Here is a 27,150-nt window from a genome sequence, read left to right as displayed (position 1 = left end):
TACCTTCAGGGCTTGCCCACAGCCATATTTCAACAGGATAATGCGCGACCACACGTGGCACGCATTGTCCAAAGGTTCTTCGTCAATCACCAGATTGAATTGCTTCCCTGGCCAGCTCGCTCTCCGGATCTTTCGCCGATAGAAAACATGTGGTCCATGGTTGCTCAACGATTGACCCAGATTACATCCCCAGCTGCCACACCAGATCAACTTTGGCAACGCGTGGAAGCTGCTTGGTCTGCTGTACCCCAAGAACACATCCAAAGTCTCTTTGAATCAATGCCGAGGCGTGTGGCAGCGGTGATCTCCAACAATGGCGGCTACTCTGGCTACTGATTTTGGCAGGAACCACACTTCACAGAAGTCTATAAATTTAATCATTTGATGCTTGGTCAACATGTTATCTACAAAATAAATATTGTTGCGATATCTCTTGTCTTTCTTGGTGTTGCAATTTGGGTGGCCAGCAGTGTAGATTTAAAAAATACAAAAAGGATAAAAAAAATTATTAATTGAAAATGGTGAATAAGGTTACTTTATTCTGATCAGAAGAACTTGAAGTGAGAGCTCCAGCTTCTATCTTCACTACATAATTTTGTATAATCCTACAAAAGATAATTCCTACACTTTTAAACTATTTTATGAATTAAATAAAGACATGAGAAGACAATTAAATTTTTTAAACAATTTTCACTACTTAAAGATATTGATTTATGTTTTTATTCCCAATATCAAGCTTTAACCGGTCATCTGAGGATGATTTCTCCAAACCAGGGTTTTCCAACGTGAAAGCTCACACGGAACCCTTGCTTGATGGTTATGAGGCTAATAAGATCCATGGAGGATTGTGTGCTTCAGGTTGTTAGAAAAAAAATGGAAAGTCAATTAGCTAATTAAAACTCTGTAATTTTTGTAAATTTGAATTTTCTCTAAATTTTTGAGACAGTCATGTTTTGTATTTTTGATTTCCTAAATGTTCTTTCATAGAAAGGTTTTTTTCTATAAATGTGGAAATACTTCAGGTATTATCCATTAAAAGGTGCCAATTTTTTTCTTGTTAATTTAAGAAAAGTGCATTATCTAAACTTTTGAGATGGACTGTATAAGCAACTCTCCACAGAAGTTTAACTTATAATACTGGTTTTCCAACAAAAGGATTAATAAGTAACAACTGTGATTGCGATGCCATTTGCAATTATTAAGAAAAATCAAAGTCATGACCCTTTTTTTTAAAGGATAATTTTTTCACATGAAGAAGCATTCACTTATTCGATCAACTGAAATATATCATTTTTATTTTAAACGTGAGTAATTTGGATTTTCAGGAAAAGATGGGAAAATTATATGCACAGTGGTACTTGAACATATCAGATTTATTTGCTTCTGAAAGTTGCTCTGATAAAAAAAATCGTATATAATAAATGAATTTGTTCATATAAAATAATGGAAAGTTGATTAACTTGTTCCAGGTATAGCTCATATTAAAAATATTAAAATTACCAATTAATATGGTACAATATAGCATATTATATTAAGAGTAAAAGTGATTTGTTTACTAAGAAAAAATACACCTGAAAATGTTGTCATGTTCCAACTTTTCAAAATTGCCAGAATTTTTACACGTTGATTGAGTTTTTACAACTTTTCTTCTTGCACCTTTTCTGCTTATCAGTTGAATATTTGCTTGCGTTTTGTGCATTCTCAGCAAATATTCTTCTCTTGTAACTTGGTGGCTGGTCGTCCACTGGAAGCTATTATGAACAAAAACAATTTGCATGTATGTGTCAGACCACCGTAGTGGTCTGGTGCATACAAGCAACTTGTTCACTTGCAGTAGCTTCCAGTGGACGACCACCAGGATTGCTTGCAATAGGAGGCACTCAAGTTCGACATACCACTGTACTTGGCTTTCCTCCATTCCATATTATTTTGATGCAAACAAATTTTTAATAATTCTATGAAACTTCCGCAGGAGCAATGTCACATTTAAAAAAAAAAACTAGATGCTTACTTGGATTTCTTTTTCATTTCTTTTACCAGCTGACCAATATGATCTTCTAGAAATTCAATTTTGTCATTTCTTTTTGCCAGCATTTTCTGCAGCTTAACTATTCTTTCTACTAACATTTGTTTGTTTACTTCAGTAGGTATAGTTGCGACGGGGAGTGAGTTTTGAGCAGGAGTCTTAAGAATAAAAGAATTGAAATATATGGTGTACCAAAAAAGATGAAAAAACTCTTTCTAAATCATAAAATTTTTCAACATAAAGCAATCCTTCAGAGAAGGATATTTTATATACATTATATATTAAAATTTGCTATAATACAGTAAAACATTCTCTAATGGCCACATATTGTTGGAACCGAATGCATCCCATAGAGTTAATATTACAAATAACATCCACACAATGATCATTTCTGAACAACGGCCATTTTGGACATGGAGTCTGGAAAAAAATATGCATATCATTATAAGAAAAATAATTTTCAAGCTGATTTTCAAGGGATTTTTTTCTCATCCTAACTCTATGGGGGAAAATATTGTGTATGCTTTCTCTTTTCCCTGATACAAATGCTAGATGGATTTATTGGAGAAAGTGGAGAGAGAAAAAGGGCCATTGAAGTGGTCTATAGTTGTGCTGCGGGCAACTCAAGTGATCTCTCAATGTACCGTAGGGCACTTAAGGGATCTTTAAATGCACCTTGGGTTACTTAAGTGGCATGTAAAATGTTCTGCGAGTCACTGGAATGATCTGAGAATGTGCCGCTCAGTTCATTCTTACAAAATTGGATTTCAGATACTGGGCTACATCAGATGACTCCGAGGGAAGCATTTGGCCCATGTGCCATGGGTCGAGCATGTATAGTCAAGTTGATCGTGGGTGGAAACAAAGAATTATTTGGGTTGCTGGTACACTGTCTAGGTCTATATCAGTTTTTTTTGCCAAGTCGTTTCTTTTGTGTTCTATCTCAGCATTGCAAGCCTAAATAGCCTTAATATCTTTTAGGATGTCAAAACAGCACCGTATAGATCGAATAATAAGTTGTTATTATATTATCAATATAATCCTATATTCTAATATAATCATTGTATAGTTATCATAATCAGTTACAGAATGAATTATAATTTCACATGTTATATAGATAGTAAATTTTAGTTTTTTTTTCTTCAGAATAAAAACAGTTATTCCCAATAATGGCCACATTTTCACAGTCCCATTAGTAGTCGTTGCTGGGAGGATTTACTGTATTTAAAAGCAAAAAGTATAGAACAATTTGGCAGAATATTCTAAACTAAGTAAGATATGTGACATAAATACCACAATTTTTCCTCCACAGAATGATACAGGAGGTGAAACCTGAGGTGCAGAAGTAACTGCACTAATAGCAGGATTTATACATGTGTTGTTCATGTTGTCCAATGAAGCAGAAGAGCTTGCACGTGAACCTAGACCTGATTTTTCTACAACAGATGGAGGACAACCAACACATTCGCAGAGTTCAACCCGTTTACGACACTGCTGAAGTTCTCTGGATAGCTCCTGAAGTACAATAGAGACGATCATTTTTCAATTGTATGCAGCATATTCCAAAAATATAGAAATGATTGTCAATCACCAATTTTCAAACATTTTAAGATATAGTGATTACTTTAAACATTTTCTTTGAAAAATTTACAAGAATATATTCACGTCAAGAAAAATATATAAAAAAAATCCCCTGGTCAACCACATTCATCTAAATAAAATTTTCAAGTTTTATGTATTTTTCTCTTTGTAAAAAATTGTAGGTGCTAGCAACTAATTTAAAAAAGAAATTACAAGATTTTAAATAAAATTATTTTTTCACAAATTTTGCCATCTTGTAACTAAATGTAAAAAATCATCTCATTTCTTGGGTACTGCAAATTTCAAAGATTCAATAAAAGCTGAATCTCTGGGTCATATGAGTCATATTTTTTTCAGCATCATGAATGAATGAATGAACCCCAGAACTTTGCCACTGGACTTATCCCGTTGCAGACATCTCTTCCAGCCTCGTGGCAGAGTCTGGAACACTTTATTTTGTGTCAAAGAAGAAAGAAAGAAAAAAGAACATATACAAAATTTTTACAACATATTTTCCCCAGACAATTGGGTACTGTAACGATTAACAAATTTTGTGGCGATTACAGATGAGATGGGGTAGGGAGTTGAGAAAAGTTTCGGTGTTTTGTTAAGATGGATGAATGTACACATATTAGGATGGAGGTACATTTTAAAAGCAATTAGAAGGGGGGCTCATGCCATCTAATCTGTTATCTTACACTTGCCATATTATATACACAGGATACAAAAAAAGGGAAAAAAGAGAGAATCTTATTGTGAAATATAAAATATCCATCAGGGCGAGTCACTCACTTAACACCTTATTGGCCAGCAAATGCGTTTGATAACTTGTGGACTAGAAGCCAGCATCAGTTTTATTGCGTTGAGTTCACTCGCTCCGGTGGATTTGATAAAAATATACAAAATATAAACATTGTATGGGGGAATATATATAATTAGGATCACCCGTGCAATCTCGATTAGCACATTTTTTTCTGCATCAAAAAATTAAGTTAAAGCTTTTTCATCTCATCTTTTTTTCAGTTGTATTGAATACTTTTTCCAGGTATTTCCTTGAATCAGGGAAAAAAATTTACACATAGGAAATGTGTGATTTGAAAAATAAAAAATTGATCTAATTTCCCATAATAACGTATAGAGCTTATATAGTTTTTTTAGCTTTCATGGTGAATTTTTAGCCCTTGGGGCTAATTAAAAAATGCAGTCTATTTAAAAACTTTTTTTTACTGATGTTCTGACTTTGAGAACTTGAATGGAAAACTAAATAAATAACATTCAATTTTATTTTTGATGTTAATGTATGTTTCTAGTTTTCGAATAAAAACTATATGCAGCTTCTACAAAACTGCAGCATGTAAATAAGCTGTGCTGTTTCCACAATGATTTTTTCTCTTTCTGTCATTTTTCCCAGCGTGGCTTATTATTATTAAACTTATTTACTGGAAACTATGATCAAATATCTTGAAAAAAAATTCAAAAATAATGTCATGCAAGACTACTTGAAAGATGAACAAGGAAAGAAAAACAAAAACGAAATCGAACCTTTATGCTGGCTATGTGCCTCCTTTTTAGAACACTGTTTTCATTTTCAGCTTCTTCTAGCTTCACTGCTAATTGCTCACCTGATAAATATACAAATGCCACATTTCTTTACAAACACAAAATTACATTTATAAACACAAAATTACATTTATAAACACAAAATTACATTTATAAACCCGTATAAGTTTTTCACTATTTTATATTTAACACTCCATTCATATTTTACTATCATCAGACCTACTTTGATATAGTCAAATGAAGTTTAAGGGAGCCAAGAAAATATTCATTATAGGCAAACTCTATTATACAAATTGAAGAGGGAGTTATTTAGCTGAAAAGAAATGAATTTTTTTTCTGTTCTTTTCCCCCTCTTTGTGATGTAAGCGCCACCCCTGCCATTCACAATAAATAAATAAATAATTTGATTGCAAGGCTATACAATTTCCATTGACATTATCATATCTGAACAAATAGAAATTAAAATTAATAATAAAAAAATTAAAATTTAGGGAATAAAAATTTAATCAAAATTTAGGGAATAAAAATTTAATCAAAATTTAGGGAATAAAAATTTAATCAAAATTTAGGGAATAAAAATTTAATCAAAATCTGTTATAGCTGAAAATACAGTAGACCCTAAATAATCCAGCCATGCGCGAATCCAGCATTTTTAGGCAAGTTTTCTCTGAGCATAGAAGAGAAAAGCACACACATCACTGCATATCTGTGTGCAGAATTTTAATTTCAAATAATTCAGCACACCTTGATCTGATATGTGCTGGATTAGTGAGAGTTCAGAGCATGTTTTTATAATTTTCTTGTTTCATTATTGGAGAATTTTTGGTCAGACAAACATTTATTCTGACCTTTTTTTCATTAGATACAGAACCTTTCTTCTTTTTCTATAGAAAATGGTACCAATGAGCAACAAAACATATGTCAGTATTCTTGAATTTATTGTTTGCCTGCAATGCATTGCCTTTTTTCTGTCTTTGTTAGTGTAATTAATGACTCAAATTAAGAATTTTTCCTTCTTTTGTTCAGAAAAACTGTTTTTACTCTTTCAGCTTATGCAATGCAAGATGCCATGCCATGTTCAATCTGAGACCTTTTTTTTAAAATTATTGGATTTGTTAAAATTATTTGGATTTCTATATACTTTTGCAGGGGTAGGGCACATCTTCAGTGGTGTTGGGTACTAAGTTGCTTTGATCTCCTTGGCTGTCCAAAAAAAGTGGTTGGTCTAATTCAATAGAGAGCTGGGTTGTCATGTAGGTATTTCTAACCACCAGGAATCAGGTCTAGTTAACATGAAGTTTTGTTTTGGTGTTTATGGATCTCAATGGCCTCTATATTCATATGGGTGTGATGAGAGGATATTAGTTTGGTAAAAAAGAATAGTATGATTTTCCACACCACTTGGGGCAATAACCTTACATCACCATGGTAGCAAAGCCTGGTCTTGTTTTGTTTTTATTCTGTTCAGTCAACATAAATACAGTCCGTCTCAAAAATTTAGACAATATAGATTTTTAACTATGCCATGGATAGTTTCAAATTTTGATTTAATTTTTTTGCTTGTGATCAGAATGCAAAAACCTATTTTAAACATCGGTCATTGTCGAGAAAAATAAGTTTTGAATTTTTTTAAACTAAAAATTTCGAAAAATAGCTGTCTCAAAAGTTTAGAAAAATTTCTGATTTTATGCAAATTTGAAAGATGGCATCTATATGGCATATCATAGACGTGACAGTATAAAAGTGGAAAGCTATCGGAATGATTTTCATTACAAAAAAATTGCCACAAAGTTGTCACATATTCTGAATTCATTTGAAAGCAAAGAGAAAGGCTGCAAAAGGCTATTGCTTTGAGCAGATCAAAATGAAGTGTCTGACGTGTATTGACCCAATATGTCCCCAAAAAGCCAAAACTTGGTTGTGATAGGCAACGCAGTAAAAGTTTACGCGAAAATAAAACTATTGAAAGATCCTGGAGTGAAAATTTCAACAGATACAGTTCATAGACAGATCAGAAAAGCTTGTATTTGATTCATAAAAGAGCATTTTGGAAATCGCCTGTCACTAGGAAGCACCAAAGAGAGGTGGAGAAGAGACTGGAATGGGCATGACATCATGTTTTATGGGGACAAATAGCTTGGAATCATATTTAGTTTTGGAAAAAAATGGAACTCATATGTTCTAGACAGATGTTTCCAGAAGACAGTAAGGTGGAGTGTTAATAATGGTAAGGGCGGCATTTGCTTCTAATAGTCAAGCTTCTTTAACTTTTGAAATTGGTTGTCAAAACTCTGATGCTTAAAGGAGATCCTTGAGAACAACTTGCTACTGATTGGAGAAGATTTAGGAGGACCAAACTTGACATTTCAACATTATAACATAACTATTCAAAGATCTGCTGCCACAAAAAGTACTTTAATCATGAAAATGTATTGGTTTTAGACTGGCAATTGATGAGTTGTGACTTGAATCTTATTAGGAATGCATGGGGCATACTTACGATAAATGTGTTTGCAAACTAAATACAGTATTTGAATGTTGATGACTTGAAGAGCTCTTTGAAGGAAGCATGGTACAGTTTTGATATTGAAACCCTAGAGAATTTAATATAAGATCCATGGCAGATTATGTGCTTCAGGTAATTAGAAAAAAATGAAAAATCAATTAGTCATTAAAACTCTGTAATTTTTGTAAATTGGAATTTTCTCAAAACTTTTGAGACAGCCATTTTTTTTTGTATTTTCGATATTCTAAATGTTCTTTCATAGGAATTTTTGTTTTCTACACATGTAGAAATGCTTCAGGTAAAAGATTCTAATTTTACTTGTCATATTTTTCTTGTTGCTATAAGAAAAGTGTATTATCTAAACTCTTGAGATGGACTGTATTAGCTGCAATCCAGAATGCTGGTGAAACTAGAATTACCATTTTCTAGCAATGAGTGTATATCCATTTCCATTTCATCCAAACACACAGTAGCACTCAAATATACTTCAGCATAACATTAAAAAGTTAATCATTTAACATTATAGTAGATAAAATGAATAAATGTAAGTCATACCAGCTTTTGTTTTTTCAGCTAATTTCCTAGCAAGCAATTGGGTTTCTTCTGTTCTTTGTTTTTTTTCCTCTTCCAGCATAGTAGTCTACAAAAAAATGAAATTCTGAGAAAAAGTGTTGCTAAAAAATTATATAGAATATTCCATTTCAACTTTCTTTGCAGGAAATCAAGCCACTGTCGCCTCACAATCTGGGTAGTATACGATAGGACATTATGGTGCAGAAGCAATGAACATTTTTCTTTCCTTACATCATAGGGGTTCGATTCCCCACTGAGGCAGTTGAATTTTCTTTCCTGAATTTATCTTTGCATAAGTCAGTTTTCTAAACTCTTGTATTAATAGTGGAGAGTGACATCATTGATCATGTACAGTCTTGTTCATCATATAAGTGCTCTAAGGAAAGAAAAATATTTATTGCTTCTGTAGCATAGCGGTCTAGTGCACTTGCCTACGAGGGGGATCCCACAGAGGCAGTTGAATTTTTTTTTCCTGAATTTATCTTTGCAGAAGCAAGTTGTCTTGTACTATGTACAAAAATAAATTGACTGATGTAAAACTAATTGAATAACTTGATTCAATTCTTTGGTTAAAAAAAATATTTTAAACATATGACAAGTGCTTTATGCTGTTGAGAAGTTACAAAGATATACTGTGAAGAGAGCATGCATGGGGAGCAAAATAAAATGAAAGTTGCAAAACATGTTTCATGCTTGTTAACTGTATGTCAGTTCAATTACTGTAAAAGGATCATTTTTCATCCAGCAAATGTGTATTTTTTAAATTTAGAAATTGAAAGAAAAATGTGTGAAAAATATGTGTGAAAGAGGAATGTGATAAAATTTTAAAATTTATACAGAAATATAAGGTGATTATTACACAAAAGAGCACAAATGCAAATTATGAGGGACACAAAGTATAATCAACACAAATTGAAAGGCTTACAGCAAGAAGGAGTCATCATCATTTTTAGCACATTTGGCTGCTGTGGTTCACTTTCTTGTTAAAATTTTTTTTTTTTAGTTTGGTACCAGGCGAAGGTAACTCCAGCAGTTAGTTCCTGTGTTTCTGAATAGACAGAGCTAGAATAATCGTAGCATTGGGGCAAGAAAGTGGCAAACAAAGGAGCAAACTCCTTCTTGTCCCAATGGAAGAAAAATAGAGTTAAACCATTCTTGCTACAAACTTTTTAATTGTTAAGCTGTTGAAGAAGTAGAACACATATAGTCACAGATATTTACCAAATTAAAAATTTTTTGCTTCATTTCAGTTTGTTGTTTATTCAGTTGTGACACCTCTTCTTCTAATGCTTGAGCCTAAGAACACACATTCAAAGTATATTGAGATGAGAGAGGGTAGACTTTCATGGCTATTGCTTATTGAATTGTTATAACTTCCCAGGATATTCTGCTGTGGTCTTGTCATTTTGATAATAGATGTTTTTTCAAATACTGTGGTGGACATCCTCCATCCCTTTCCATTTAACAGCAGTACCTTCATGGACGGAGATACGAGGGGGACATGACCCCCCAGATTCATACTGATCTATCTCCGCCTATGATTACCTTGTTCTCCAGCAGGAGGCTAAGATTGGGTTCAGTGATTTGGTTTGGTGGACATCCTCAGTGCAGATGACGAGACAATGTGACTTCCTTGGAAGACTGTGGATTACTGGCACAAGGGCTGCAACTAAATAACAATTGGTGAGCAAGGGCAAACACATATTTTGACATCCCTCTAGTTTAGCATCTGGAACATCATTCATGCCTCTTTTCTTCTGCCTGATTGCAGCCCTGAATGGCGTGTCAGTTGGAGCTGTAGAAGAATTTATATTGTTGGTGCATATTGTGAACTTATATTGTTGGTGCATATTGTGAACTTATATTGTTGGTGCATATTGTGAACTTATATTGTTGGTGCATATTGTGAACTTATATTGTTGGTGCATATTGTGAACTTATATTGTTGGTGCATATTGTGAACTTATATTGTTGGTGCATATTGTGAACTTATATTGTTGGTGCATATTGTGAACTTATATTGTTGGTTGATTGGTTATATTGTTAAGTGGGACAAATAAGACTTCTGTGTTAGCATTACACGGCAGCTCCTGATTAGTTAGGTTATGCTTGGAGGCTTCTAATTTACATGAGGGATCTGAATTCAGGAGGTTGCACTATTGACTTGATCTTGGTGTTCTGTAAAACTGGGTGATATGTCATACTTAATTAGTCCTTTTTCCTTCCCGTTAAAAAATTTTTTGCGTTTATATATCTCTATTGCTTTGCAGTTCTGATTGGGGATAGGGTGTAATAAAGACACTGGCATACTCTCTACCCTATCAACATTACTACTTTTGTCTGAACTGTGAAGCAAATAGGGATGTATGAATATAAAGTAAAGTTTCAAAAGAAAGGAAGAGAGACTACATTTAAATAAGGCATAACACAGTTTTACAGAAGAATAATAGCAAAATAACCCCTTTGAATCCAGATCTCTGTGAATTAAAAGCCTCCAAACCCCTTATCAACCAGTCAAGAAACACTATAAAATGTAATACACAAATATGTCCCGCATCACACACATACACTAACAACATAAATTCTTCGCATCTCTAGCTGAGGCACCTGCTATCAACTGTCTTTTAAAATGGAGTCACATTGTCTACTTGCCTGTCATAATCTGTATTGAGGTTGTCAGCCACAGAGTGGATAAAATGTCTGTGATAAAAATGATTTAACCCATTCACTATCAATTTAGAACCTGTATGGGAAATATAGTCCCAATGGGAGTGAAAGGAAGTGACATAACAACCCAGAAAGTTATAAAATATAATATATAGTACATTCATTCATATTCAAATATATATACTGTACAGGAGGAAAACATTTGGATATTTTAAGTACACACAAGTAAAAAAAAACTCAAATTCATTAAAAATTATGATTTTATTAAAAGCCAGAATATCTCACAATGCAGTATAGACTAAATATATGGAAAAAATTAAACTAATAAAAGTAAGTCAGCAAATGAAATTCAAGCAACATGTTCAGGGTTGACAGATTTCAAAAATCAAAATATGAGACTTGGAGCAGCACCAACTGTGTGCATTTTTTTATGATATTTGAAAAAATTTGCTTAACTCAGTCTTCTACAGATTTCCCTAATATAAAACTGAACTTTCACTACTCTTCCAGTACTAAGATTATTTGATTTATTTACATTATGTTTTTGGTGCAGAAATGATAAATATTTATCCATAAACAGTAATTTCAATAGCATAAAAGGTTTTGAGATTCATCAAGCTATTTTTATACCATTAAAACTTTTGTTTACTTTTGAAAATTGAAATACATGGCATTTAGAAGCCTTAAATGTATTTAAAAAAGAAAACGTGAAGAATAAACTCTCAGTATACATGAAAAATTCTCAAACCAATATGGAGTTAAGTTTATGTACAACTCCAAATTTAATGGAATTTTTTAATCATGAAAAATGAAGATAATAGAATTCAAAATAGAAGAAAAAAATTCTCTACTGAAAATTCCTCGAATTATGAAGAGTGAGCAAAAGAGAAGAAATAATAAGTGGAAAAAGATTACAGAATTGAATAAACATGATCATGTCCCTTTAACTATTTGAAACATACCATATGGTCATAACTCAGTCTTCACTTTGGAGTTTAGTTATTTTCTTGAATTTTTAGAAAAATGCTGATGTTCTAAATGATTTTTGTTCTGAAAATTTGGTCATGTAAACTTAGGGATAATTTCTCTACTATCAAAGAAAAAATATTATTGGGAAAACTGGCATTGATTAACAAAGAGTTCTTGATAAATAAGAGTAAAAAAAGAGGTTCTATTTCTAATGATGGATTGAATCACATAAGAGACTATCCTTGAGAGTCATTAAAATTTTTTAAAAAACATACGTTCAGTTAAAAATACATGTATAATAAATATATACAGTCAGACTCGCTTATAACGAACACTGATATCACAAAATTTTACATAAATAACAAAGCTTTTAATTTCCTGTGAATTTCTTATTGCTTATCCCGCCAGTACAGATATAACGAATCTGAGTATGATGTCACTCTTTGCTATCCATACAAAGGTGTTTTAACAGCTGGCTGATGCAAAGATGAATTTAGGAAAGAGAGAAAATTCAACTGCTTTGTGGGAAAAATTGAACTCACTCCTCTTATTTGCCGGGTGAACACCCTAGACCAGTGGTTCTCAACCAGTGCTCTGTGTGCACTTCCCAGGGTCTCTGCAGCACTCGAGGAAAATAAAAAAGAGTAAATTTATAAATAATAATTATATATAATTATTTTTAGACAATAAAAATAAATCAGTAACTTGACCGGGACTGTACATGGATGCTTGGGCCATTTTGAAGGGCAACTGAACTTTGTTGCCTTTGTAGTCTAGTGGTCTAGGGAGCTCAACCGGCAAGTGAGAGGACATGGGTCCTATTCCCTGCAACGGCAGTTGAATTTTCTCTTTCCTAAATTCACCTTCACGTCAGCCAGCTGTTAAAAAAAACCTTTGTACAGATATAATGAATTTCACATGTAACAAATATTTTTGCTTTTTTTCCAGACTTCGTTATAAGCAGGTCCCCACTGCATAAATATATACCTTGGATTCTATGAGACTATGCTCAGACTGTAAATGAACAGTTTTAGCTGTAAGTTTTTCAGTAAATTCCAAAAGTTCTCCTTCCTTTAAGTGGCATGCGTCCATATCACACTGAAGTTCAGCATTTGTTTGACGAAGTCTTTCTACTTCACGTACACTGGCAGAATATTTTTCTTTTTCTCTATATTTCAAGTTTATTTGTATAAAAAAATATGCAGATAAAATGACAATCATAAAAAGAGGTAATGATGATAATCAAGAAAGAGTAGTTTGTTACAAAAATTTAAAAAAATAGCATGATCAAATATAAACATTAGCTGATCTTAGTTCAATAAATAAAATGGTAGCTAAAATGTTTCAGATGCCTATTAACTCTCAGGAGCATGCAATCCTCACAGGCTCAAATTCAATTTTTATATCTATGTAACAGAAAATATTTGAATGATGTTGTGATCTAGTTATGTTTTATAGATGTGTATTGTAACAGCATGTTTGTGAGCAACTAGCAATGTTCTACAGCAGCGTTTCTGAACAAATGAGAGATCTGAAACAAATTAACCGACTACTTGTGCCCCATATTACAGGGCATTCCTGTTATTTTGTTTGTTCTGAATTTTTATACATTTGTCCCATTTATCTAGTTTATTTGAATTTTTGATGCCTACTAAATTTGTGAGTACAAAGCGTTTTCATAATATATAAATTATATTATAATTACTATGGTAGAAAATATAAATATTCATCACAGATATTTGTCAGATTCAATGTTTTTCCTGCACTTTTTCAGCAATTTTAATAGCAAGTGGCAATAGTGCCCACTTTTGACAACATTTTTGATCACAATTGGCAATGTCATCTATTTCACTCTATTTATGATCCCAATTTACCATAATTTTTCTCAATAAAATATGGTAATTTGATCATTTCAATATTTTTTTCATGAAATAGTTTTTTTTACTGTGATTTGTTGCAGTCTTTCATTACCTTTCAGCAATTTTAGCAGAAGTAATTAGTGAATTGCATTTAAGGCAATACATTTTTTGGTAAAATTTAATGATATTCTGTATTTAGGATCAGATTTTCTTCAATGATGTATGGTAAAACTAAGTATAAAGGTGTAATATCTTTTTGAGTCCACAATAATTACGAATATCAATTACAATGGTTGAATAATGTTTCATTCAGTTAGAATTAAATTATCAAGTCGGCCTGCTGATCACCTATGCCATCATTGAAGATTATAGGTTAAGAAACACTGTTCTACAGTTCTTGCAACTCTGCAGTTATTGTTTTGTCTTCACAAATGCCTTGCTTGCTAAAAAGAAAGCTTTATAATTCACCCTTTCTATTTGTTAAACCAAGCTGGTATGAATTTAATAATGAATTTTCATGTTCAAACTGCTTGGATTGTCTTTGAATAAAAATATTTTTGAAAAAAAAAGTGCTATAATGTTGATAACTTTGAAAAAAAACTTTAAAATGAGAGTAGGCCTCACTGGGGTTGCACACACAGATGTTATATTCTGGTACACACGTCGGAAATTAACCCATCGTTCGACAAGCTTTTTGTAATAGTTGAGATCAAAATCCTGAACTTAGCTTTCTTTGGAGAAATTTTCATAAATGACATATTTGTATCATCTGGTAAAAAAAAATATATATATGTATATTTTAATGAATAACCTTTCCAGCTGCATTTTCAAATTTTCCATCTCTGCCAAATGAGCAGTGAGGTCCACAACTTCCTGCTTCAGCGAGTTCTGATTATCTTTCAGTTTACTAAGTGTTTGTTCATATTCCAATCTCTCTTTTTCCAAACTATGTATCTAAAGAACAAACAGATGCTCTAGACACTATTTTTTTTATTCTTAAAAAAACATTATACAGAATACCTGACCAGGTATTATAACAGAAATCTCTTTGGATATTCATTCAGTGTGCATGCACACACACGCACAAAACTTTGCCACCAAAATCAGTAAAATTAAAAACACATTTTTTCCCAACAGATGCAAATCAAATAAAACAGAGATCTCTCATGGGTGTGAGTCATTAATGGATGTGACATTATAAAAAGGGGGAAAGGCACAAAGACATGAAAGAAAGTCAAAAGACTAATTATTAAAACCAAAATAAGAGAAAATGCATTCTAATGATACAGAAACATTTCCTTTACACATAATTAACTATATACATATAAGCAGGATTGGCAGGTTTTTGACACATGGCAGTTTTTGACGGTTTAAACTGTCATGTCAAAACTCTTCGTCAAAAACCTTTGTCAATAACTGTGAAAAAACCTCAAATATTGCTTTTCAATATAAAAATTCCCATTGGTAATGCACACTTTAATTGTATGTAATGTTTAAACTGACTATGTTATAGAAAGAATAAATATATTTAATGATTCTAAAATAATTTTCTACTCTCTACAGAATTATTTTAGACAAAATATATATGTTTTTTTTTTTTATAAAATATACAATTTGAATAAAGCATAGCGTAAACACTGAAGGGAAAACTATGGAATGATTTGACATTCTCTGATTCAAGATGATTCTTGCCCTTCTAAAATTTTTTCAACTGCTTATACATCTGCTGTACTCTTTTTACAACGGATAAGTGTTTAAAAAAGTTTATTACATCATATATGTAATGTTGATTTCTGTTATTATTAAATTATCTAGATAATCACTGAGATACTCTTATTGTGCATTATATTCTTAGTGTTAGTTATACTCTTATTGTGCATTATATTCTTAGTGTTAGTTATACTCTTATTGTGCATTCTCCACCTTGAAACATATCTAGCGATCAAAATACTAAATTGTAGAACTAAAATGTCATTTAATTTGGCAATGCCAGCTTGTACATGAAGCTTAAGAAACTCCTGTAACTTATCCTTAGTCAAACTTAGTTATTCTTACTTCTGCACTATGATATGGTATATTTATTAGCATTTATAATGCAATGGTTTTCCAATTGAAGCTGTATTTAATTTTAAATGTGCAAAGCAAATGCTTTGGGCATCAAGTCCTGTCGGCTCTGCTTTGGTGGAAAATACTCTTTAAAACTCTGTGAACATCTTGAGCTCTAAGAAATTTTTAGATGAAAATAAATGAGTTTAATTAGTGTATTAACAGATTCTGTGTGAGAATTTTTACATGGAATAAAATTTTGAGCAGATCAGAAAATTTAAAATATCAAAATAGATTCTCAGTAATTATAATTCCAAATATAAAACCCTTTAATCTACATAAAAGTAAGTGTTTTTTTTATTTAGCATATCTAATAGGTTAAAAAACTATTTGACAACCTTGACAATAAGTATTTTACTGTTTTAATACTGATTTATAGTTTCTGAAGTTTAAAACTTAACTCTGTGATGCCCTATCATACATCTTTTGAATAAGCAGCTCTATTCCACTTAGCAAATTGAACACAGGTAATCAGTAGCTTAGATAAAATGAACCACAAACTATATTTTATATGTTTGAGACTCTTATGTTGAAAAATTCAAAATTGCAAATTATAATTAATATTTTGTTTTAATTATTGTAATAAATTAATGTTTAAAAATAAAATATACAAAAAAGTAAGTTTTTCATTATGTTATATACCTATTGTGTTCAGAACATTATCAAAAAGCAAAAAAGCATTCATTTAGGTTTTTGACGGTTTTCGACAGTTTAAACCTGTTTTTGACATTTGTCATGTCAAAAACCCAACCCTGCATATAAGCAATATGAAATATATCATTCATTTGAAACTAAATAACTAATTTGTGTCCTCTTCAAGCTTGACTCACAAAGTGGTGCTTTTTATAAGTGTTGAATTTCAAACTAATACTGTTTATTCTCATTGTACATTTAGGTGAGACCTATATTTGTCTTCAATGCAGGTACTGAAGAAAATTTGGTTTCACAAATGTAAGACATAGGGTAAAGAGATCAATTGAAGTCAATATGAAAAGGTGGGCTGCAAATGGAAAAAAATTTAGAAAAACTTCAATTAAAAAAAATGAATGTATTAAAATCTAAAATATTACCTTAACAATGTTTCAGAACACTGTGAACAATTTGTTTTCAGAGGATAAAAAAAAGGCTATAAATGGAAGAAATATATCTTCTATCTATGGCTAGAATTTTTCTTAATTTTTTTTTAAATTTCTGGTGATAATCTAGCAAATGATTAAAAATATGTAACTAAACAATGCCTTGAAGCACATATCTTACATTAAAAAATCTAGGTACATGTACATTCATAAAAAAAAATTTTCGAGATCTACAAGCACAAAATTTATTTGCATGTATTTTCATAACTATAGTATAAAGAACACATTTCACCTTTAGTGTGAGACTATTGTTTTCTTCTATAGTTATTCGCTGCTTTTTTTTCAATGCTTCCAATTCTTGTCTGAGCAACTGATAAACCTGAATTCATATTTGCAAGAATAATAAAAAATTAAGAATTAATACTAAATGATTGATATTTACAAACAAAAAATAAACTACACAGGAAGCTGAGTACAGTTTAAAGACAACCAAATATTTTTAAAAAATTAAATTTTATATTTTTCGGGTTTTTTGGCTGTGATGTTTTCATCTTTCGACGTTTCGTTCGAACGGGTGGCGAACATTTTCGAGAATTACGTAATGATGGTCAAACAGCTACTACTTACGCCTTCTCCCTACTTGAGTTGCACTTTTTTTTTCAGCAACAGTTTAACATTTATTTATTTTTCTCTAATGAAAGATAGATAGCACTCAAATTCAGACATTGCATAGATCCAATAAAATCGAAAAAAAAAGGGAAATGAATTACAAACAAATTTGTTAGAGAATAAGGAAATATTGGACGGAAAAAACTAGAGCACATATTCATGCGCCATCTACAAATCCTTTTGGGAATTTTATCTCAAGAAAGTCACTAATTCAAATCATTATAAGATGGTTCAGCAGGCTGCCACTGAGGCTATCATCTAAAAGCAATTTGAGCAGTTTAAGGGTTAGATAAAGATGGAAACTAAAGTGCTGCATTGGAAAAAATATTCAATAATGAGTTTGTTTGGATAAAAGTACCTAATATGCAAAACAAACGAGGAACAGAAAATGTTTGTGGGTAGTAACTTACACATGAAAAAGATATTCTTATAAAAGCAGATTTTGTTGATCATGTCCATGTTTCATAAATTATTATGGTTTTGTGCACTTTTGCATTGCCTATGCATTGAAGTCTTAAGTTGATCTGTTACAGAAATTCTTAATCCTACAGTTATCAACGAAAAAGACTGCTAAGGTTTAGTTAACCCAAGATCCACGTCTATCAATCAGGACTCTCAGGTCATCAAAATTTGAAAATGAATGAGAAAATCTGCTATGAATGAACATAGAATAGAGAAAATCATGTAGGAAAATCACATGTGATAGAACTGTTAGAAATAGACTAGAAAAACATGGGAATTCATTTAAAAGAACTTAATAGATTTGAAATAGACAAAACCCACGATGAACACATCAAATGAATACCCAATTTCATAAGATAGATTTTACAAATATGATAGGACTAACATTCAGTTTGAAAAGGAAGTTAATCTATATTGAATGAATAAAAGTCGCAAACGATTCAGTGTTTTATAGGCTATATCTCATCAAAAACCACAGGGAATATGAAACATGGAGAGAAAAAATGAAAAAATCTGAAACTATAAATAAACTATAAAGTTGGATAGATATAATATCATTTTTGTATAAGGCCGGGATTACACTATAAAAGTTCGTTTATAAAACTTGAAAAATGCAACCAATAGGCAGATCAGTTAAGTTCGCTCTAATGTAACAGATGTGTTTATTGGTTACATTTTTCAAGTTTTATAAAAGAATTTTTATCAAAGTTATATAGTGTAATACCAGCCTAAGACATTTTGTATTATGTAAGTTCAGAAAAAAAATGACTTCCTGACATACAATCACTTATAAATTAATATAGTTAGAAAAACTATATTTTATAAAAACAAAACTTACTATTAGAAAAAAAATTTCATGAACCAACAACAAATTCAAATACTATTGGAATTTGGTCTTGGTATATGTTTTTGAAACATAGAAAAATATTAATACTTCTTCTTGATCACAGCGTTCTTGACGCTGAACTTCTAGTTCTGAGAGTTTTTGTCTAAGCTGATGATCTAACTCAACAGATTTGATTTCTTCTGCTTCTTGATAGCGTCTAATCATCTCTTGACAATCTCGGCGAACTTGCTCTGCTTCTTCTCTCATCTCTTGAAGCCTGTGCATGGCATGTTCTAGCTTTGCATGCGTTTCCTGAAACATACAGGAAAAGTTACATAAAATTGTGAATTCCGATTTATTTATTTTTTCAGCAATTTTAATATTGATTTCTATGGGGATCATCCTTTGCATGTCCCTCAAAGTAATGCTGATGATGATTATGACGTGTATTCAAAAACCTCATTGAGCAAATTTTTTTTAAATATTTACCTTATGTGAATCCATTTCAGTCTTCAATTTATTCTGCACCCATTTGATTTTAATGTCCTTGCAGCTGACTTCTTCTTTCAACTTTTCATAATCCCTCTGAAGAGCATTAATTTCACTGACCTAAACATAAATCTGTATTATTAAAACATTATGCAATGTTTGGAAAAACTTATTTTCAAATCCAGAAAGTACTATAAAGAACACCAATTTAAGTTATTTAATTTAAAAATCCATCAAATATCAGCTATGCAACTTGCTCTTAATCTTGTGATGGTCCCTATGCTATGTTCCATGTCTCCTGGCAAGACGTTGAGCTATAAGCACAGTTAGACTCGAAAGTCTGAGAGGGGCATGATGATGATGTCCATACATTTATACACAAAAATATCAGGCCAACCGCGCACATCTTTGGTATTGCCCCTCCCCCATAACGCCCTGTATTTCTGACCATGCATTATATCCAACTGCTGAAAATTAAATTTTAAAAAGAAAATTATTTGCCAGTTTTTTTTCTTTCCTATTTTATTCCATGCCTTATTGACCCCAATAACAATCATGACAGTCATGATTGTTATAGTCCAATCATGACAGTCATGATTGTTATAAATTTAACAGCTGCACCAAATCATCACTATTTGGAGGTTACATTGCAGACAAGATAATGTGTAACATTACCCATAGACCCCCGGCGGAAAACAGTCCTATTCTAGTCATTTTTATATACAAGCTGTCTTACCTTTTATAGTCGAGTGCACAGTTGATTAAATTAATTTGTAATATTTTCATTGTTCATAATCTAGAAAAATGTGCGATCCTGATCATGTCGCCATTTTGAATAATTGCTGTTGCCAATTTCAGTAAAAGTTCCTATAAAAATCAGTTGTAATTTTATTATGCAAATTGGATATATTTTTCTATTGGTCGTGCTCTGATGTATATTTTTTTGAGATGGTCGGTCCCAGGAGTTGGATCGTGACGCACTTCTTTTTTAGGTATAAACACTTGGAGTCCCGAGCATTCAATCCCGCTTTCAATTCCGTACTCATAACTACTTCACTTGAGGTGAAGGTGATCACTTCTTGGTGAATCATCTATTGTTCCGCTTGCAGTATGATACACTGGTGAAATAAATTAAGAGAATTTGCATATTTTATCGAATTTCATGAAAAGAACTGAACTGAATGCAAAACCACTGCTTCTAGACAAAAATGCAAATCTTGTACGTCAAATACGTAAGCGTACACGTGTGTGTAGGCGGAGCCAGTAGAGAAACAGGCTTTATAAGCGTGCGTAAGTTAAGACGCATTTCGTTCGCTAGCACATCTCTGCGAATTTCTTTGTGTTATTTTGCACCAATCGGTTAATTTCAAATTGTAACAGTAAAAATGAGTAACCACCAACGTTTAGATGATGGAATGAGGTGGCGAATTGTGGGGAGGCTAGAAGCAGGCCAATCTCAATCCAGATTTGTAGAGAGTTCAATTTAACGCCCAGCGTCGTGTGTAACTTATGGAAACAGTTCCAGGATACTGGATCCATCGAGAGAAAGCCTGGGCAAGGTCGTCCAAGAGCCATGACGGCCAGAGAAGATCGCCATTTTTCGATTATAGCAAGGCGTAACAGGAGTGCTACAGCTTCTCAGCTCTCTCTAGACTTGTATGCAGCCACAGGAACCCGTGTATCAAGGGTGACTGTTTCCAAAAGATTTCATGAGAGAGGGTTGTTTGCAAGGAGACCTGCTGTTTGCGTCCCGCTCACTTCTACGGACAGGAGAATCCGTTTATCATGGTGCAGAGAGCATAGAGATTGGAGTATGGATCAATGGGCGACCATTCTCTTCACTAATGAGTCCCGGTTCAGCCTAAGCACTGATTGTCGCCATACGTTCATATGGAGAGAACCAGGGACCCGCTACCTACCCTCCAATGTCCGCGAAATTGACCATTATGGCAGAGGAGGTTTAATGGTCTGGGCAGGCATCATGTTGGATGGCCGCACACCTCTCCATGTCTTTGAAAGAGACACCGTGACTGGTGTGAGGTATAGGGATGAGGTCTTGGAGCCCTATGTTCGCGTTTTCAGGGGTGCAGTTGGCCCTGAGTTCATTTTAATGGATGATAACGCAAGGCCTTATAGAGATCTTCTGCTCGACGATTTTCTAGAGAGTGAGGATATTCGTCGGATGGATTGGTCAGCCAGATCTCCAGACCTTAACCCTTTAGAGCATGTCTGGGACGCTCTGGAGAGGGCAATTGCAACTCGCAACCCCCCTCCAGGAACCATCCAGGGAATGAAAACAGCGTTGCTGAACGAGCGGGACCAATTGCCACAGGAAATGATAAACTGCCTTATTTCAAGTATGAAATCACGCTGCGAGACCTGTATATCTGTAAGAGGGGACCATACCCCCAATTAACCCATTTTTTTGTTTATTCTGCAACCGCTGTTTCATATCTTTCGGCTCCAACGAGTGTTACGCAGGATCATGCATGTGTATTACAATTATTGAATGCTTATTTGTTTTGTATTGTATCAATGTATGTACACATCAAATTTCATTAAAATTGGTACAGTAGTTCTACAGATAATCGACCAAGTCTGCAAATTCTCTTAATTTCTTACAACAGTGTATAATCATTTTACTGGTGCTAGGCACGCCGCCGGCTGGTTCCAGATCTCATCATGCCTCCTCTCTAGTCATCTGTTATCACTACTGGTGTCCTGGTTCCTGTCATCCATCGTGTGGCTTGGCGTTGATCGTTGCTTCAGATTCCGGCCGTTTGATTGTCACTCACCTCGGCTCTAGCTATTGGGTCAGCAGTTCTCACCACTACTTCTTGCCATGTGGAGCCTTGGGTCTTGACCTTTGCTCACTCCCGTCAAGGTCAATGACATCACGACTCATGTAATTCGAGAGAGGTAATCAAACTTCAGTTGCCGGACTGTACTGTGATATTTCAATGGATTTGCATGGGGATTGGTATGAATTTGAGAAATACTTTTATGTTAATTTTAACCGTAACCTGCATAAGGGGCCATTCAAGTATTACGTCAGCAACAAGGGGGGTTTCGGATTTGCTGACTTTTGATGACAAGGGGGGAGGGGGTTTTTCATAATGTTTACGTCATCAAACGCCCTTTATGAAAACTCTCTCTACTAGGAATGCTAAAATGAGTTAACGAGAAAAACCTCTGGCTAAGTTGAGGGTAACTGAAGTTACATTTTTTCTTATAAATACATTCTTGACCACTGCCCCCTCCATCCTTTCTTACTTTTAAGGGGGGGTAATCGGCTGAACTTTTTTTTTGTCCACTCAGTGCGTCTCATGCCTTGAGTGATTTGCTGGAGTTCTGTGCAAAAGCAAATGAGTGTTCTTTGAACGGGAGGAGTGGGGGGGGGGGTAACAAAGTGTGGGCATAGTGATCGAGGGGGGGCAGTATCTACTACCGCACTCCCGCCTATGAACATAATGCATATTCTGTCACCGAGGGGATCGCCCCCCTCCACCTGTAACCACCTATGCTCCCATATGATGTCCACGAGATAAGTTGCGATGATTTACGTGACAAGAAAGGAAACTACTACTCCTGCAAAAAAATAATTTTCTCTTGTATAGGAAAGGATGGTTTGAGGTAGGTGAGACAAAAGAAATATAAAAAAAAAAAAACACAGCAGAAAGAGAGTCTGGTGCACTTATTATTTCCCTGAAAAACTTGACCACGCGTGTTGGTGAAATGCACCTTATGCTCTGGAAAAATTTTAATCATTGGCTAGTCAAGACCCATCTGCAATAATTCCATCATCAGATCGGAAGCCAAATAGAAAGGCCACTAGGTTTAACTTCACACTACTCACAAAAATCTCCTCATGAAGTTTTTGCTGATTGTACCATGCAAGAACAACTCGTTTTGTGGAGAGGGTGAGCTATTATAGTTTCTATTAAGCAATTGCACTGAACTTTTCCATTTTCATAGCATAAAATCAATCACGATGTCATCTACTGTAGACAGACAGAAGTTATATCATGTCTCGATATTTTAATTTTTCCAGATAATTTTTTTTTTTGCATCAAAATAAATGTTTCATCGTCTTATCCCTCCGCTTTGCCTCTGAATCAAATATGTGGTAGGGGATGAGGGAAGCAGTGCTGACAAAATTTTGCTGACAAGGGGGAGGGAGTCAGAGGTTTGCTGACTTTTACTGACAGGGAGGGGGTCAAAAATGGCTAAAAATCTGCTTACGTAATACTTGAATGGCCCCAAATTGTTAAAAATGTTAATAAATTTACTTCTGTTAAAATCTAAAAACTCTCTTGAATCATTTGTCTCTCTCTCTCATTGTGTATCAATTGCACCAAGTTCACCAGATCAGAATCCTGGGTCGTTATGCAGGGACATTGCAAATGATAATTTACAAAATGTTTAGCCCAAAATTCTTGTTTGCTATATTTGCATGTTAAAATTTACATTGTGATTTTTTTTGCCAGGTAGTGCATTATTTGGTTCATGAGAATAATTATTTGTTACATACCTTCTGCTCGATGTTGGCACACAATCTACTGCGTTCAGTTTGAAGATTTTTAAATTTGTTTGATAAACTTTCTTTATCCTTATTGCAGTCTCTGAGTTTTCTTTCAAATTCACTACATGACTTTTTCAAACAAATGACTTCTTTTTCACTGCTAGCATATTTTACTACCATTGCTTCTTTTTCTTTTTTTGATGTTTCACAGAATTTAGAGAGCTAAAAAAACAGAGATAGAATTTTAAAACAATTACTGTGAACTGAAAATTTACTCACAAGCAAATATATTTTTAAACTTCTGGAAAAAAAACAAAAAAATGTCATACTGATATCCAATATCAGTCACATTTTGAAGTTGATTTTTAACAATAACAATTTGAAAATCCATTGAGTTGAATATCAAATAGAACAAATTTTACATTGTAGAACAGAAAGGGAAAAATATCCAGCAGTTCCTTGTACAGTAAAATCTCTCTAAAAATTCATCCGTAAAAGAGGGGTAACCTCTGCATCAGGGGTTTGAAATGCATACTTCTATTATACTAGGGAACATTATTATTTGGCCTTAAAAGAGGGGTGACCACATCTGAGAGGTGTCTGTTAATCTGTTAAGAGGGGTTTTACTGTATTAGCCAATATTTTACTGTATTAGTCAAATCTATCAAAGACTGAAAATCTTGTGGGCTATAGCCCAAGGTGGCAAGTTCAAGGGGGTGGGAAATTTAAGGAATGAGCAATAAAGAAAATTAGTAGAATAGGAGAAGCATGGTAAAATGTGTTATAGCCCACACAAGCGGTAAAACCATAAGTCTGCCTATGCCCAGAGAGGGAGACACTAAGTTAGTGAGTGACCAAACGAGTGACCTACAGAGTTTGCAAGCATGTGAGTGAACAAAGGAGTATGCAAGCATATGAGGGATCAAAAGAGTGACCAAGAGAGTAAGTTGGCCACCTGTCAGTGACCAACCAAAAGAGTGATCTAGAACAATGTCCTAAACCTTCGAAAGCCTGTGGCTTAGTTGATTTCTTTTTGTTAAGTAGAAGGCCTGGTCATACACACAACTAATGAGCAACAAATGAAGTAAAACAAAACAGTGAATCCCTCACAGCCCGGTTTGACTGATATCAGGGCCTGGTACTGCCCTGCAGCCTAGTGGTTGAGAAACAGTGACCTAGAGAGTGTTTGATTACAGGGCTGTAGTGTGCCCTCTTGTGGCCCCACGGCAACTTTTCCCTGAGGTGCCTCTTGAAAGGGTTATTATTATGCAAAACAAATATAAACTTTTGTGGGCCCCCAAATTCGGCTCGGGATCCAGTGGCAGTGACCCAGTTTGAATCAGCCTAGTTGCGTAGGAGCATTTCAGTTGACCTAGAGATTAAGGGACCAGGTTAGTGAGCGACCATAAAATTGTGAAAGCATGTGGCTGACTAACAGGGTAACCTAGAAAACGAGGAACCAAGACAGTGAGTAATGAAGAGAGTGGCCTACAACATGTGTGAGGTGTATTTACAGGGGTGGGGCAAAAGGGTTACCGCACAGTTTCCTTATACAGTAACACAGAAAAAAATTTCTCAAGAAGGGGGCGATGGGACAAAAAAGGTTGGGAACCTATGGTCTAGATTATGGGTGTTCGGATTATAGAGGTTTGAGTATATAATTAATTTTTTCATAGCCTTGAAACACTAAAACAGTGTCTTTCAGGTTAAGGTCAGGTAAACATGGTAGCCAGGTATAATCTGTCTGTTATTGTCAAAATGATTCTTCAACAGCTGTTTTGCTGGTCTTGCAATGTGCATCTTGATAAAAGTTGTGTAATCCATACACACTGATGCTGTTGAAGTGCCAAAATGATGTGGTTGCACAAAATAGATTATACTGCTAACCAAGTACAAAGCCTGATCTACTCATGCATTTTTAATTTTTTTTCTTTTGTCAAAGAAAATTTTATTACTTCAGGAGTATTCATGCAAACTGTCATTCTGACCAGTGGTTCTTATTGTATGGTGTTTTGGAATAAGAACTTTAACTATAATCACCCTGTATATAGCTGATTATTTTATATAAATCACTTACTACTGTATAAGCAGAACCTTGATTAACTGGGGGTAATGGTAAAAGTATAAAAAACTATTGAATCCTGGTGATGATATCTAGTATGAGTTGCGCTGCTTCTTATGGAAAGAAAATGTCTGTGAGCTAATGCAACTACTGGTACACTGGTCTTTTAGGGGCAGCTGGTGTCTCTATTGGATTATAAGACCATCTGCCCCTAGCATGATGGTGAAGTCACTACTGTTGCCAGTAGCGGATTAAAAGTGGTGCCGTGGTAAGATGCTCGTCTTCCACTATGAAGTTTACCATTAAGGTCCATGGGTTCGAATCCAGGCATAGAACGTTAGAAGCAAGTTCTTTACCTACCGAGCCTGGGGCGACCACCGATGGATGGAGCCTTCATTTCCCACCCAACTCCTCTGGTTGGAAATTGCTGTATGGCGATATATAACCGGAGTTGGTGTGAGGTAAAGAAGTAGCGGATTAAAGTTGGTCGAGGGTCTGGGCGCAAAATAAAATATTGGGCCCCTTAAATTAGAAAAAAAGGAAAGTTTGTGTTTTTCAGGGCCCTTTAGAAGTAGGGGGCCCGGTGAGCCAGCCATTAAATCTGCCTTTGACTGTTGCTGCTCCTTTGTGAACTAAAAAGAAAACCTGCGAGACCACTATAATTAGATGTGTGATGCAATCCGCCTTCATGAATTTGCTAAAGATGGAGCATCAGAAGGTAACCCAAGGCTAGAAAATGTCTTAAGAATGAGAAAATTTGGTACTATTAAAAAATTTTAAGTAACTAAATTACTTTATATGAAAATATATATATATATATTCAGGCTACTTTTTTATGAGAAAAATGTGGTGGAAATGCTATTTAAAAAAAAAAAAAAAACCCACATATATAACCATCTAATACCATTTAAAGATATACCATCAGAATATAACTCAAGGATAGAAACGTGGTAAGAATGAAAAATTTTGGCTGATAATGAATCAATATGATATTTTTCAAGAGAAATATATTTTTAAATACCACTTTTATGTGATTTTTTAAACAAAACCTCTAGGTTTAAACCAAACAACACTGAGTAATATAGCCTTTATATTTCAAAATAGCATCACCCAACAGCATATTTCAGAAATATTACAGGGATTAAAAAGAAAGTGATAAGTTACTTTAAAGTAAAAGTGCCATCAGTAGTGTCATGA

The 27,150-nt window shown here is 33.8% G+C and overlaps 1 protein-coding gene across 2 annotated transcripts in view; it reads right to left on the bottom strand.

Moving 5' to 3' along the window:
* LOC149085157 (coiled-coil domain-containing protein 186-like) overlaps positions 1–27,150 on the bottom strand; it is a 54,657-nt gene that overhangs the window by 9,662 nt on the left and 17,845 nt on the right. For both annotated transcript variants that reach the window (XM_089233003.1, XM_089233002.1), the window contains exons 3-14: positions 23,901–24,113; positions 19,370–19,489; positions 18,989–19,192; positions 17,216–17,302; positions 14,553–14,695; positions 12,870–13,050; positions 9,468–9,542; positions 8,229–8,313; positions 5,150–5,229; positions 3,320–3,541; positions 2,012–2,184; positions 536–605 (exon numbers count right to left, since the gene is read on the bottom strand). In XM_089233003.1, coding sequence (XP_089089129.1) covers positions 536–605; positions 2,012–2,184; positions 3,320–3,541; positions 5,150–5,229; positions 8,229–8,313; positions 9,468–9,542; positions 12,870–13,050; positions 14,553–14,695; positions 17,216–17,302; positions 18,989–19,192; positions 19,370–19,489; positions 23,901–24,113 — 1,653 coding nt within the window. The remainder of the gene's footprint in view (positions 1–535; positions 606–2,011; positions 2,185–3,319; positions 3,542–5,149; positions 5,230–8,228; positions 8,314–9,467; positions 9,543–12,869; positions 13,051–14,552; positions 14,696–17,215; positions 17,303–18,988; positions 19,193–19,369; positions 19,490–23,900; positions 24,114–27,150) is intronic.

This window comes from Pholcus phalangioides, unplaced genomic scaffold (assembly GCF_987345545.1).
Source record: "Pholcus phalangioides strain wild (caught in Gottingen) unplaced genomic scaffold, Ppha-v1.0 ptg000007l_1, whole genome shotgun sequence".
NCBI classification, from domain to species: domain Eukaryota; kingdom Metazoa; phylum Arthropoda; class Arachnida; order Araneae; family Pholcidae; genus Pholcus; species Pholcus phalangioides.
Note: the sequence above shows the minus strand (reverse complement) of the source record. Positions and strands in the feature narration are given on the sequence as shown.